The sequence below is a fragment of the Piliocolobus tephrosceles genome, chromosome 3 (genome assembly GCF_002776525.5).
Source record: "Piliocolobus tephrosceles isolate RC106 chromosome 3, ASM277652v3, whole genome shotgun sequence".
Classification (NCBI taxonomy): Eukaryota; Metazoa; Chordata; class Mammalia; order Primates; family Cercopithecidae; genus Piliocolobus; species Piliocolobus tephrosceles.
Window position 1 is genome coordinate 147629478 of NC_045436.1, and position 15191 is coordinate 147644668.

Consider the following 15191-nt stretch of genomic DNA (forward strand, 5'->3'; position numbering starts at 1 on the left):
CAGCTGCTTCTTCACAAGATGAAATATTCAGTCTGCTCAATGTTCAAATGTGTCTCCTCAGTTACAGAAACACTGTCCTGCTACTAGACACACTTTCAGAAACTGACTTCAGGCACTCACTAGGCAAATTTGGTTTAAGTGCTCAGTGCTTTGGTTAGAGTTAAGGTCTTTATAGATCACCCCGGTTTGAGTGGCAAATTGAACAAGTTCTAGAGTGAAGAAGCTGCAGGAATCCCGGGTTCTGGATTACTTCTTGTATTTCAGTGTTAAAAACCCCCATCCCCACCTCCATGATAGCAATCCTATAATTTGTTGTGTTGGTGCTCCATGGGTTAGACTAAGATATCTTCACATACAATTATGGAAGTGATACTATGTAGTTCTTGTGCTTCGTTGATTCATTGAAGAAAGTCTGTTTTCAATCTCATGACAATCACATCACAACACGTGAATTTCATCAATAACTCGACATAAGGCCCTGACTTCAAAATTATATTTTCCTACATCACAGGGTGTATTGTAATCTGCAAATACAATTTGATACCAAGCTGCTGAAATCAACGGTGCTACTACCCTCTTATGTATTCCAGCAAGAACAAACCGCAACAGCCAGTGAAAAATAGATGATTTCATAATGAGGGATGAAAACGCTTTTGTGTCTTGGGATCTATTATTAACCAGTTCCCAGCCTAGCAGCTGTACAGATGAACATGGTTCGAAGAATTGTTGTCCAGTGCCTCACAGTGGACCATAAACAAAAGATGTGAGATCTCCTGCTTACATCAATGAGGTCAGATCATTTAGCAGCCCTGACTCACGGCTGGTCACCCTGTGGCAGCCTCCCACCTCCCCACCCCCAGCTTTTTACACTGAATTCACTCTTCCAGACTCATCTATCCCACTAGACAGTATCTTGATGCAAATGCTTCTAAATTAAAGCATTCGCATTCTCAGGTGTATAAGGAAGGAGCCATGGTTTTGAGACTCAAGCAGACTGCAAACTAGCACAGCCATGGGGCAAGAGTGATCATTTGTAAAATGCAGAGCATGCCTCCCTTATCTACTTCTCAAGGATTTAGGTCTATCAAATGAGATTAAAACACACACACACACACCCCTTTGCCCTAATTTATATCCATATGCACATAAAATTTGGATATATATTCTGTACACACGACACTAAATGTGTTGGTTCCAACTTCCGGAGCAAAAATGTCTGGTATTTGCCTCTTTGCTAACTTACCCTAGCCTTAGAGGTCTATCTCCCACCCTTAAATAAAACTCAGACTAGATTCGGTTTCAAAGTTAACAGCTGCCTACATCCTGTATGAGGTCTCATATGAAGCCTTGTCACTTCACAACTGGACCACTGCAACAACAGCTTCTGAGCGAGGCCAGCATCTCCACACTTCATGTTACCCTGCACTCTTTACTACCACTAATTGCAGCACAGCAGAATAAATTAAGAGGATGGGCTCTGGAGTTCCTTCTCGTTCAAATTCTAAGTCTACCATTTAGCTCACATAGCTTTCAATGACTTTGTCTAATGGCCACAGCAACGACTACTGAATCCTTTTAGAAATGAATTACACATTAACGTGCTACATCTTTTTATCATTAAGGCATTATTTAAATCACTATTGTTCTTTAATTTTTTGTTTTACCTAAGTTTAAGGAAACACAAGACTTGTAATCCTAAGAGAAACACAGTCTAGTATAAACCACTGGCACTGGCCAGGCGCGGTAGCTCACGCCTGTAATTTCAGCACTTTGGGAGGCCGAGGCGGGCAAATCACCGGAGGTTAGGAGTTTGAGACCAGCCTGTCCAACATGGTGAAACCCTGTTTCTACTAAACATATAAAAAATTATCCGGGTGTGGTGGCACACACCTGCAATCCCAGCTACTCAGGAGGCTGAGGCAGGAGAATCGCTTGAACCCGGGAGGCAGAGGTTGCAGTGAGTCGAAATAGCGCCATTGCACTTCAGCCTGGGCAACAAGAGCGAAACTCTGGTCTCAAAAAAAACAAAACAAAACAAAACAAAACAAAAACACTGGCACTAACAAAACCTGATTTACTTTTATTAAAAAATAATTACAAAGGTATGTTTATTTGCTCAGAAATGTACCTCAAAGTAATCTAAATGTTGATGAAGGGATATTCTCAGTACAGAAGTATTTAAGTTAATAAACAAAGAAGGAATGATAGGATTAGAATACCTAATTTTGAAACTCCTAACTAAATAATGCATCCTGGATGTTAAAAAAAAGGTCTGTGTAAAATTCAAATATCACAATGAATAGAATCAAACTCACTGACTATTTCACATGTCTACAAGCGCTTTGTTTCCAATTTGGTAGCTTCTAAAATAGCTTTTAAATGATGATGCTTTTAGTGATAGTCAGAATATGAAACAAGTAGATAAAGGACATGCAAAGAAAACGCCTGGAACCACATACCCGAAACTGTTAACAGGAGCTTCTTGAGAGTGGTGGTGGGACAGCTTTCTATACATCTGTGTTCTATTTTTAAAGTTTATTATTTTTATATATTTTTATTTTGAGATGGAGTCCCACCCTGTCACCCAGGCTGGAGTGCGGTGAAACGATCTCGGCTTACTGCAACATCTGCCTCCTGGGTTCAAGTAATTCTCCTGCCTCAGCCTCCTGAGTAGCGGGGATTACAGGTGCACACCACCACTCCTGGCTAAGTTTTATACTTTTAGTAGAGACAGGGTTTCACCATGTTGGCCAGGCTGGTCTCGAACTCCTGGCCTCAAGTGATCTTCCCGCCTTGGCCTCCCAAAGTGCAGGGATTATAGGTGTAAGTTTATTATTTCTATAATCAAAACTTTTAACAAAGACAAGATAGGGAAGCCAAGCTAGGAAGAAACCAAATTTAGAAAGAGAATCAAACACATGAACAGAAATCAGGCTTCTGTTTATGTATCTGCAAAAAATTTCTATACTTTGCACCCATATCTCTGACTAGAGGAACCACTTTTGTCATTGGTACTGATTTGTTTACAGGTTCTGATCTAGAATCCTAAGAGTGACTGTAAAGTCTTCAAAGTGCCTTCCACATAACTGAGAAGTAACTTAAGCCCTGGAAGAAATAGGGTCCCTAAACTTGGCAGTCTTTAGTACCCACGGGCGGCTCAGTGCACTGGGGTTATTATCATTCTGAAAGAATGCTAAGTAAACCACAAATGCTTAGAAAATCTATCATACAGTACTGACGGCAATCTTAAGCAGAACCAGTAGGTGGCGCACTAAAACAGGCATTAGAGACCAGGACACCGGCAGTAAATCAATCCAGTTGGCCAACCTCGGGGTGTTTAAACCTAGTGGGTTTTAACCAGGCTCAGGAATTCTATTAATCATTTTATGTGAGTATCACAGAGAAGAGGAGGCTCTAAATGTGGTTCTATTTTTTTCTGACGACTATTTTCCAATCACAAACACATTTACATCTTCATTATATTTTAACTAGCTTAGCTAGCCTTAGAAATACATTAGCTAGTCTTAGCCTTAGAAATACATTCTAATGCTAAACTAAGCAATACCAGGATAACAAAATTGCATCTAAAAGGAGGAAAAAAAGGGCAAAACTGTTTTTATGAAAAATTCTAAGTTATTGAGGTGCTTAAAAGCAAAAATTTACCGGAATATCACCACTGCCAAAATAATTTTCCATAACTGGAGCAAATGCCATCTTCCCCAGCTGTGTTATTTTGCAGAGAACGGCCAATAAAAATGAATGGTCCTCAAAAAGGAGAAATGGATTTCCCTTAACACTCTTTCCACCTACACTTCTGACTTTTCAGATGTTAAAATAAGGGTCAAATTTCTGTCAAAATGCAGGACTGCGTGATCACAGATTAAAAAGCTTGGTGAATCATTGACATGAAGTTTCAGAAGTAATGCAGTCTTGCTTTGGAGCCCTATCCAGTAGTATCGGAGGCCTAGGCACAATGGCTTTATGGGGTGGGGGGTAGGGCTGCAGGTGAGCTGCAGGGCTTAGAAACACACACACACAGTCCTTCATGGAAGTCGAGGTTAGGGGGTTACTAAACCTCCTCTGAAAGCAGCTTGCCTGGAGGCTAGAGCATGATTTATTACAGAAACAACCTTACAGATGACTGCCTGCCCCTTCCTGAGGGAGGAGGAAGGTGGAGAGAGAACGTGTACATATCAGGAGCAGTTTCTTCCCTGTTTCTTGGGGTTAGAGCAAGACCTGCCTCTGATGTTCTTCCTTCTCATCTCCCTATTTCTTCCCTTTTCCGTGCCCTCATTTCTTCCCACAAATCCTCAAAAGGTCCCTGCATTATCTTCCCCAACTCAGGGCTGACCCTGAGGCTCCAAATCACCTGCCTTCCTCCAAGCACAACTCCCGTCTCCCAGCTAACCTCGGCTAGGCTAGGCGTAACGAGCAACACACCAACACACCATTGCTAAGCGTCCCTTTCAACTCTTCTATGTTTTTGGATTTTTAAAAGAGAAAACATGTTATCTTCCCCCACCCTTACTCCCCAAAGGAACTTCAGGGGAAAAAAGAGAGAGAGAGAGAAAAAAAGGCTGTGTGTGCATGTGTGTGTAATTCTTGGCGAGGAAAACCGGGCAGGCAAGCAACATCCCTGTAGCTAAACTTCCTTTCCAGAGAAACTTTTCTCTCTTCATTTCTTTACCCAAATTCTTCAAAATCCCCCAATGGCTCAAGTATTATTTAAGGGCAGTTGCCCTGGCCAGAAATACTGGGGACAGGCAACAGATGTCAGCAGGCATTAAGCTGGAGGCTCCCTTAAGAAAAGCTGAGCACTGGCACCTACCTGGAAATTCCTACCCGGACATTCTTGGAAATGTTCATGCCACTCCGCGATTTTCACCTGTCTTACTCTTCTATGGCTGGTTTGAAAAGGAGAAAAATTCCACGGGTTGTTTCTAAATCTTTGCCCCTCATGAATTAGTTATTTTGCATTAATGTATATTGTAAATGGCAAAGAAGTTAATTATTTCGTTTCAGATGAAATCTAATGATCCAGTGAGCAAACAACCCACCCTTGCTCCTCTCTCTGCTAACAAGCCACCCAATTTTACTTTCCTGCCTCCACCCATCTGCTCCACCCTATGGAGAGTTGCCAAGGCAAGTCCAACTTGTCCAAACAGGACATGGCTTCAGATAAGATTCTGCCCACACCCTGTACTTCGGAAAGACCAAGTGAAGCAATTGATTTTGCATGTCAATAAGGACAGGTGCAAAGGTAACAACCAAGCAAAAGCCTGACCGAGTTTCCAAACTGAGGCCTAGCAAAGCAGGGCTGGGGGTGGGGACACCCACACCCACGCTACCCTCGGGAGTTCAAGGCCATCTGGCTAGTGGCATTCCACACCCTTCTTAGAGAAACTGCAGCAAATTCGAATCATTTTCCTACTAGGGTTGCACGCTTCTTTATGCTCTCTGACAATTTTGTGTTTTAGTTTTAAGGGCAAGCAACCCAAGATAAATTGAAAAATACCCATAACGTCTAATCCTGCTGTGTACATATCTCACAAGGCCTCGCCTAAGCCCTCACAGTTCTCTTCTGTGAAGTGTTATATAATCAAATCCAGAAGGGCTGCTGAGGCCACGCTGCCTCTCATCTGCCTCTGCTCAGTGCCCTCCCTATCACTGGAGACCCACCCAACTCCACCCTAAGGAGCCTCCACCCATGGGGCCCCACCCTGCAGGGGAGTGGGAGGCTGGGAGGGAGCAGTTGGCTCTGGGCAGCAGCCAGTTCCTGGAAATTCCGGCCTGAACAGGGATGGTTAGAACCTTAAAAATAACCAGAAGGAACTGTGGGGCTGTGATCACTCCCTCCGCTCCTGAGGATTCTCCACTGAAGTTCCTCCCGGGGAGCCACTGAAACTTTGAATACAAAACCATGAACGAAGCCTGCCCTCTCCCTTTAAAAATAAGCAGAAAAGAAAAGCATTTTGAACCACTGCTATCAACGTGGCCCAAACCAACCCTACTCCTCCTTGTTCCTGCCTCTAAGGCTGCCCCCTCCCCGCCTCCCATTGGCCTTATTTTCTGGTCCTTCACCATGGAAACCTAGAGGCCATCTCTGAAGCCTTCCTCACCTCCTTTGCTCTCCCCTCCTGCCTTGGGGGCCAGGCCCCCAGCACCTCCCACCTGCGTTGCTGCAGCTTTTCCGCCACTGGTCTCCCTCAGCCTCTCCAGTCCAGCCCTCGCCCCTTGCCACCTGTGTTTTTCACAGATCTCTTCTCATCCCGTCCTTCCCAGCTCACAAACTTCCCTCCCGCGCTCTCCCCGGGTCTGACAGTGGGCTCAGGCACCCATGCTCGGCACCCCGTTCCCCACCAGCTGCCCCCTGCTCCAACAAGTGCCCTTCATGCCGGCTGCCCTGCCCACCCCCAGGCCTTTGTTCATTTTTGGCCCCGATGCTGGGCAACCAGCGTGGAATGCCCCCTCCCCTTCCGGCTTATCTAAATCCTCCTAATTCTTCAAAGACCAGCTCAAGGCCCTCCCCACTCCGCAGCCAGCTGATTGCTCCCTGGGGGATCCAAGGCCGCCTCTTCTTACCTAGATAGGCTAGGCCTTTTAGCTTTCCCAGTGGTGCGTCTCACAAGGCTGCCAGCAGTACTGGGAAGGACAGACAGGCAGGCCTCAGCCTTCCTGAGAGGGCTCCCTCCCCACTCCCCACAGGAGACTGGGCTTGTTCCCTGAATGAAGTTTTTATGTCAAGCCTAAGGAGCTAACATAAGAGCACTTAGCTCATAGTAGGAGTTCCACAATCATCTCCCTTTCCCTCTGAATGCACTTGAAACCTCCCTTAAACAAGTAACAGGGGTGAAGGGCCTAACTCTAAGGGAGAGCTAGTAAACCAAACTTCCTAAGAAAAAGTTATTGCCCCTAACCTTAGCCTGGCCCATCATGTGTACTCCAGAGACCTCACCAGTACCATCTTCAAAGAATTTATTATTATTCACTCAGTGAGGTCTTCTAAACAAGTCTAGTATCGAGGTCTCTACTGTATTTTAAAATCTAAAATAGAAAAAAGAAAGCGAGAAAGGGAGGAGAGGAGGCAGGTGGGAGGGAACTGCAGGGAGAAGGGGTGTGTGCAAACACAGGTTTTTGAAAAGGGATCAAGGAAGGCAAGGGGCTAAGTGATGTCACAGGTTTCCTGCCAATCACCACCACCTTCATGCTTGGTAATCACCAGGTGCTGTTTAATGTCAATGAAGTGGTTACACTATCTTCCCATTTTACTGAAAAGAACACTGAAACAGAGAGGTCAAGTAACCTGCCTAACATCACACAGCTGCTAACCTGTAGAGCCAGGACTTGAACCTAAGGTAGTCTGACTTAAGACTGGTGGCCTTGGCACACCACTCTTCCACCTCCCCAGGCAGAGGACAACATTACACCACCAACAGTAAGTACGGGATAGTGATTTCTGTGAACAGGTTGGTCCCCAGAGAAGACAGAACGTGGGGACAGTCTTTTCACATTAGTGAGTTTCCACCCCTTCCAACTGGCTCCTGCTGCCCACCCTGTCTCAGTATGCACACTTGGATGCAAGATCAAAAGACACATTCTGAAGGCCCCAAATTAGGCGATTATTCTTCCTAGCCAGTGCACCTGCATTGTCGATATAACTGCTGAGAAAAATTGGCAGCTTGACCCAAGTAAATACGGAAATCCTCATAATAACTGTACAAAGGTGGAAGGGTCAGGTCCTCATCCCATTTTAGAAATGAGGAAATGGAGGAACAGAGGTGAAATGACTCGCCCAATTTCACAGAGCTAGTTGGAGCTGCAGCCAAGAACAGAAGTGTCTGCCTGCAGACCCGGGCACTTTCTGTTCTGCTTCAGAGCCTGTGCTGTGGGACTGACTTTTAGGTAAAATTGCCTAATGCTGGGGTCACTCCCCAGTAGGGAGGGTGTGGGTGTGCACAGCCACACTGGCCCATGGGAAGCAGTGCCAGGGGGAGGTTCCGCAGGCAATTAAGATTTCAAAATGCCTTTTCAGGTTAGATCACTGCAGATCTACTCCATCCTATGGCATAACTCAGAGTAATGAATGCACATAATTTGAGATTAGCTCTAATAAGTAGGTACTCAATAAATACTTGTGAGATGAATAAATTAATGGATGTCAAACGACACTTCTCACATGCTAGGATAAACTAAGGGCAACAGCCCTGGAATGATGGTACACCAGGTGTCCTACATGGAAACTGTCCAGCGGCTGGTGAAGCCGGCCTGAAACCTCATCTTCCAAAATGCAAAGTAAACGTGAAAACTTTGGAAGCCTGGGAGAGAAAAACTCCCTGGTTTGGAAAGTCAGTGGAACAGGAACTTGATCTTACAAATGAAAGAGGCTTTGGAGTGTGAAGCTTTGGAAGGTATCAGGGGTGCAAAGTACAGGAACAGATAAAGGAGTAGATTTCAGTGATTACACTTAAACAACAGTGGTAGCAGAAAGAACAGCATATAGGCCAAAGGAGAAAAAAGCCCACACTTGATTTGCAGGGCGCTCTCCAGAGTAGAATCCACTGACCTCAATATCCATTTGATCTCTTATGTCCAGATTTGGCCAAACTCCACTGATTTGGGTTGAGACTAGCTCTGGGCCATCCCTGGCAGGATCCACACGCCTTCCAGAGACTGGCAACCATCTTGAGGATGTCCCAGACTAAGCAGGGCAATTCTGGGTCCTCCTGCAAAGGGCCTGCCTCAGGGAGCACCCCCTTACAGGAAACAGGGTAAGTAAGAGCCAGACCCAGGGGTTACATGAAATGCATGGGCTAGAGGGCCACCTAACTTGCTCTCTTCTGTCTCCAGCCCTTCTAAACAATTAGGTGGAGAAATGATAATGAATTCAGCCTGCTGACACAATAGAGTGACTTTCAAAAACCTCCAGGAATCTGTTTTGCTAAAGAAAGAGCTTTACTACAACCCTCTGACCAACGGATACAAAATGCACAGATCATTTTTTTTTTTCTCTTACTGTTCCATTGAATATGGTCACATTACAGAATTAGGACAGGGCCAGTTAAGAGGACACCTTTTTTTTTTTTTTTTTTGAGACAGAGTCTCACTCTTGTTGCTCAGGCTGTAGTGCAGGGGCACAATCTCGGCTCACTGCAACCTCCGCCTCCCGGGTTCAAGTGATTCTCCTGCCTCAGCCAGCCTCCCGAGTAGCTGGGATTACAGGCACCCGCCACCACACCCGGCTAATTTTTGTACTTTTAGTAAAGATGGGGTTTCGCTATGTTGGCCAGGCTGGTCTCAAACTCCTGACCTCAGGTGATCCGCCTGCCTCGGCCTCCCAAAGTGCTGAAATTATAGGCATGAGCCACTGCGCCGGGCGAAGGACACTGTTTTTTTGCTTTGGAAGAAATGAATCCCAGTTCTGGTTCAGAAACTGTCAACAGTGTTGTGCCTCTTCTATGACTACTAAATTTCAAGGAAGGAGAGCTGAGTTGAGGGGAAAAGCAGGGCTACCCCCGCCTTCAGACAATGCTGTCCCTTATCAGGGCAGACTGCTGTCTGGTTTCCTGTCTCCAGCTTGGGCATGACTGCTTAAGATGAGAAACATGGTCTAAGAAAGGAACAGAGTGGTCTTGACAATGAGAATGCTAGCGACCATCATAACCCTCTTCCAACTCACTCCCAAGAGGAATTCTGACTAGAGTATCACATACTAGCAAACCAGATATCAACTGTTTTAAGATTCTAGGGATTCGTTTTTTTAAAAGGCTAGAACCAATGATAAATGAAGCATTTCAGAAAAATCCAAGTTCCAGAATAATGCAATTCCTAGTAACTTAAAGAATGAAGTTGCGTATATTTATTTTTCTTAAACACAACTGGGTGTGAAAGCAGAGAACAAGAAATACTGCCTAAGAAATCTGCCGTTTTATAGCAAAAAATGTTGATTTGAAAATATTAAGAAGGCAAGTATCTCAAGGGGGATGGAGACACAATGAAACTAAATTAGGAATCATGATTGATATGGTTAACAAATAAAACTCTTATTCCCATTTTTTTGGTAATTATAGCAACTATAAGATAGTATAATTTTCCCCAACTATTCAGCTTAGCATTTAGAAGCTTGTAGAATTTTTTTCTGATAGAATATATTAGAACCTAATTATCCCTATTAACCACTTCATCTCCCTGCAAAAGGGAGAGGAAAGAATTTGGGGAAAGCCAAATACTCTTTACCAAACCTAGTTAGATTGTTAACAACTTTGCAACCAAAACAAACAAACAAAAACCTGCTTCAATTTGAGTTACTTATGAATTTTAGGCTTAAAAGCCTCTTGTCCTACAGGTCAGCTTAGTATTTCCAGTTGCTTTTCCCGAAGGAGAAAGAACTTATTGGGACTTCCAAAACTCCCAGCTTTTTTCATAGAAGTATCAGTAGCCAACTATTTGATACTAATAACTCTCTTAATATCATATTTTATACTTTCCATTTATACATAAAGAATGTGGAGAAATGTGACATTTAAAACTAAAGCACCATTATCATCAATTTGGGGGAGCAGAGGGCCTGATTTGCTGTTTCAGCAACTCTTGAAATTAATTCCACAGAGATGCTGTAGATGATTCCTTTCCATTAAAAAAAAAAAAAAAAAAAAAAACCCCAAGTTTACAAAAGCACTTTCTAAAACTTTTCTTTTTCAACCAAATATTTCCTTAAATCTTAGTTTCTCAAGAACCAACAGAAAACTAATATTAAGGTAGGTCTTAAATAGTTATCCCAGAAATTCATTAACCCACAACTGACAGAGTATTTAAAAAATAACGAAAAATGTTATTGTAAAACAAAAATAAGAGTATTCTTCTTCTGTTTTCAAAATAGATCAAAATTTTCCAAACGATCTATCATCAAATGAATTTGCTATTTCCAGTTCTCCTTTTCTTTGAGCTTTTCAATTCTTAAAAACGGGTTGGAAATGATATGTAGAATATTGTACAGTGAAATCTTTGTCCTTAAAATATTATCCTGATATTTAAATCTTTGTCCTTAAAAAGAAATAATCCTGGGATTTTCTCAATGTCTTATGCTTTGCTTCAGTGATTTTGCTAAAGATTTTTCCTTCCAAACATAAGCAAGACTTTCAACTAAGGCCAGGCTGCCAACACTGCTTAAATTCTCCTCCATCCACGGAAGCCACCTGGAGCAGTTTGGGTTAAAACGTGAACGAGGGTGGGCCACATCTTTCAGATAACGCTAGGTCTTCTAAACTGTAAGGTGTTAATCCTGATCTGAAATTGACAGCTTCAGGGCAAAATGCCTATCTTAAAACTTAACACCCTAACCACCTCAACACAAGAATTACAAACAAATAAAAACAAAATTCCTTTAGGTTTCTTTGCCAAGATGGACCCAAATTTCCCCAAATCACAATCTGGCAATAAAAAATTTAAAAAGGTAAAAGCATTTATTCATCCAGACAAATGCAGTGGAGCAAAGGGTGTATGTAAAAAGGTTAACTGACTTCTCATTATGACATAACACAGGCGTCTTAAGCAATATGAAGTGTGTAGAGACATGATAACTCCATGGGTGGGGATACAGAGTTTAGGGGCAGGGACCTCAGCCTGGTCTGGGCTACTGATCTACCAGAAAACAGCCTGAAACAGGAAAGAGCACACATATGCCACTTGGAATGTATGACGCAAACCCCAGCCTTGAAACAAAGAACAGGAAACAGCTCTGCTGGCTGTGCTGGAGAGAAAGCACAGAGAAACATTTAGCCGGCCCTCCCTGACCCTATATTCATGAGCAGCTGGAGTTTTTTAAGACAACAACAGGGGGGTGGAGGTGTTTGTTCTATGGGTGTGAATAATAACACCAGCTTTATACAGGGGACCTGCCCTATTTACAAATAAGAGCTGCCACATACAGTAAACATCATAAGTGAAATGTGATTTTATCATATTCAAGCAGCAGAGACCTTCCTAACGAACACTAGCCTCCCTCCTGATTTCTTTTGTCCCTTTCTGCCCCATTCCAATGGCTACTCCCTAGCTCTGATCAAATTCCGAGTTAGGGTAATGATTATGGTTCAGCTTCAGTGCATCAAGAGGAAAAAAGATAGAGCACTGCTGTTAGGAATTCAGATAACAATTGGGGTACCTCACAGAACCAAAATTGGAGCAATTGTAAGCCTCCTTTAGTCACAGAACTAAATTCCAAGACAGACTATGGGACGTCTAGAATAACCCAAAATTTTCAGTCTTTTTCAAATGCAGTTATACACATTTTTTTTGCACAGAACTGCTCATCTGTTCAACATATACACACATTTACAGAAATTCACCTTTTAAGAATGTGATTCTGTTCCTGACATTTAGTCTAAAAATTACTATAAAATCTGTACACCGGAGTACTAATTTCTAGAAGAAATTCTAAAATGTCTACTTTCCCTTTGGGTTTTTAAGATGGTAAAATCCATTCACAGTTCCTTTCCCATTATTTCTCTTTACTTTGTTAGCCAGGACTGTTTAACTCAAGCTTACATTATCAGAGATTTAAGAATGTGGTGTGTGCAGACGTAAGTACAGGTAAGGAAAAAAAAGAGAAAAAGAAAAAGAAAAAAAGGGGGAAAAAAAAAGGCATCACAGTGCCCATAGCAACAAGAAGATTGGGTTTTAATTTAGAAACTTTGCAGTGAATAAAACAATAGCTTTCTGCAAAACTCTGTTGTTTTGTACCTGACAAGGTTTTGTGGTCTAAGCAGCTACTTTTCTTTGTTATTCCCATGTTGAGATTTTTATACTTGGGTTCTCTTTCATGCAAGCTAAATGTTCTTTACAATGTATCATGATTGAACTTACCGATAGTATATTAGGTTTTTTTCTTCTAATAAATAGTTCTGCAGCAAAGCCCACTGACTGCAGAAATGAAGAAATCAGTTTCTCTAGGGAGTTTAATTTAATCAAACATCTAATTTCAGGTTTCTATTAACAGCCTAAGGTCAACTAATATACCTCTTTTCAAACCAGAAGAAATCACTTGTGGACACTTCCCTTAAACACTAACTCCAAAAAATTGGGATAGTAATGCTAGCAGATTGTTTTTTCCCCTAAAAGCAAGTCTTCTTCCCTAGGGTGAGGCAAATCATCCAGATGAATTTCTCTTATAAAAATGCTCCTCAAATTCATACAGAAAAGGATGGCACAAAACTGCTGTGTGGAAAAACCTATAATGAACAACTGGCCTATTCCTCAATTGATTTTGCTGGCATGTTTCAGGTACTTGTCAGAATACCTCTTCATACTTTTTCCCATATACCAGACTCTTGTGAGAATATAATCAATATATTTAAAATGTCTTGGGTGATATTAATGGAAACATAAATTCTGAGTAAGAAATTCAGTGGTTAAGTGTAAAATGTTTATTTTAGTGAAATACAAGAAGGTGAGCAATTTCCAATTTCCGTTTAACTCGACTTATTAAAAATAAGTCTCATTCACATTCTTCTAGTATTATTGTATACTGCTATAACATTTAAACCAGAAAAGTACTCCTCCTTGTCAGTAGCCATCTGCCCCCAAAAATGAATATGACAATTCCAAGTCTTATCTGCCATCTCTAAGAAAGCCACTTCGAAATGTTAGGTAGGTCCCATGGGTCCTGATCCAGGGATCTGTCCCTGGATCCCCATCAGGCTCGGCTGCAGGCAGTTGCCTAAGGCGTCCTCCGCCTTCAGCCACGCTGCAATCCTTGCTCCAGGCACTGCGGCAGGTTCTCTCCATGCCCCCAGGAAGACTCTCCAAACCCGGCCAGCTCATTTCTCCTGCCCCGGAGGATCCAGACGCCCTGGCAGCTCCTGGGCTCCAGAACCGAGAATGGGATGCTGCCTCCAATCCCAATTGCCCCAAGTTTCTTTCCAGAGGGCCCGGAGGCTGCTCCAAGTTTGCTCTGCCGGGCAAGCGGCCGCGCGGCGTGTCCAGGGAGGGGGGCGGCGGGGGCGCGGGCGGAGGGCGGGGAGGGGAAGGACGCGGGAGCCGGGGATGTGGTGGCGGGGGGGGCACCGTGAAGGGGAGGAGCAGGAGCGCGCGGCCTCGGCGCTACCTTTCTCCAAACAACGTTGCCACACGCGGAGAGCACGGAGATTTCTGGGGCTTTGGAGGGAATCGTGAGCGGGCGGGAGGAGGCCGGGGACCACACAGGTGAGCCCCCGCCCGCGCCCTGCCCGGGACGGCGGCGGGCGCTGCGGTCCCGCTCCCCACCACCCGGGGTCCGCACGGTGCCTCGCCTCAACCCCTCACTTTCCACCGCGAACCCGTGACCCCCTCCTCCTTGCTCGCTCTCCGCCCCCACCCCGGCAAAGTGGAGCCGCCGCACTTTCCCAAGCCCGCAGACGCCCCCCACACACACACCAGCGCTGCACCTCAGACCCATTCCCCGCGGCCCCCTCCGGGGAAAAAATGAAACCAGACTGGCCGAGGAGGGGGGCTGCAGGGGCCGGGGTGCAGAGCAGAGGTGAGGGAGACGAGACTTACTTTGCGAGGCGCAGTGCGGGGCGCCGCAGACGAGAAATAAAGGCCCCGATCCGGGCTGCCTGGGGCCCCCCGAGCGCAGCAATGTCAGGGCTCCAGTCCGGGCGGCGTTGGCGGTGGCGGCCGCAGGGGACTGGGACGGGCGCGCGTGCGGCGGGCGCTCTCGCTGCGCTCCGGCTCGGGCCCTGGCTCCGCGCGGCTCCGCTCCTGGCTCCCCTCTGGCTCCTGGCACCAACTCCGGGCAGTCACATGACGCCGGCGCCGCTCGCTCTGCGAGCCTCCCGGGGCTGGCGGGGTAAGTAGAGGCTGGGACCCGGGGTGGGAGGGTCAGGGAGGGGAGAGGGAGCCGCCGCGGCCGCCCGGGCTGGGCGGGTCCCCACCCACTTGGGTGGAGGCAGCCGCCGGAGGGGTCGGCCGAGTCACTCGCGCAAACACGCACCCCGCCCTGCGCCCTTCCCCCGCCACCCCCGCCTCCCGCGCCGCCTCCGCCCCGCCCCGCCCAGTCACCCGGGGACGGCCTGACAGACACTCATTATTCCCCGGAGCCGGGCGCCGCCCCGCCGGCCCAACCTGTCCCGCGAGGCGCGGCGAGGCCGTGGGGCTGGGCGTGAGCGGCGCGGCCTCCGCCCCCCGCCCGGCCCCGCGCCCCCGCCCGTGTCCCCGCC

General features: G+C 45.6%; 2 protein-coding genes across 4 annotated transcripts in view; one reads left to right on the forward strand and one right to left on the reverse strand.

Moving 5' to 3' along the window:
* KLF3 (Kruppel like factor 3) overlaps positions 1–15097 on the reverse strand; it is a 37676-nt gene extending 22579 nt beyond the window's left edge. The window contains exons 1-2 of one of the 3 annotated variants that reach the window (XM_023224681.2): positions 14530–15096; positions 4829–4904 (exon numbers count right to left, since the gene is read on the reverse strand). The gene's annotated coding sequence lies outside the window, so the exon portion shown is untranslated. Of the gene's footprint in view, positions 1–4828; positions 4905–14529 lie in introns of all 3 variants that reach the window. The other 2 variants (XM_023224680.3, XM_023224683.3) reach the window with 2 other exon arrangements.
* On the forward strand, positions 14181–15182 carry LOC113225094 (putative uncharacterized protein FLJ13197). The gene has a single exon (XM_026455802.2). The coding sequence runs from the start codon at positions 14455–14457 to the stop codon at positions 14827–14829; it is 375 nt and encodes a 124-aa protein (XP_026311587.1). The 5' UTR covers positions 14181–14454; the 3' UTR covers positions 14830–15182.
* Positions 15183–15191: the final 9 nt, after the last annotated feature.

What these genes read in the sequence shown, in the direction of transcription:
- LOC113225094 (XM_026455802.2), top strand. Translation starts at nt 14,455, where the DNA reads ATGAAACCAGACTGGCCGAGGAGGGGGGCTGCAGGGGCCGGGGTGCAG.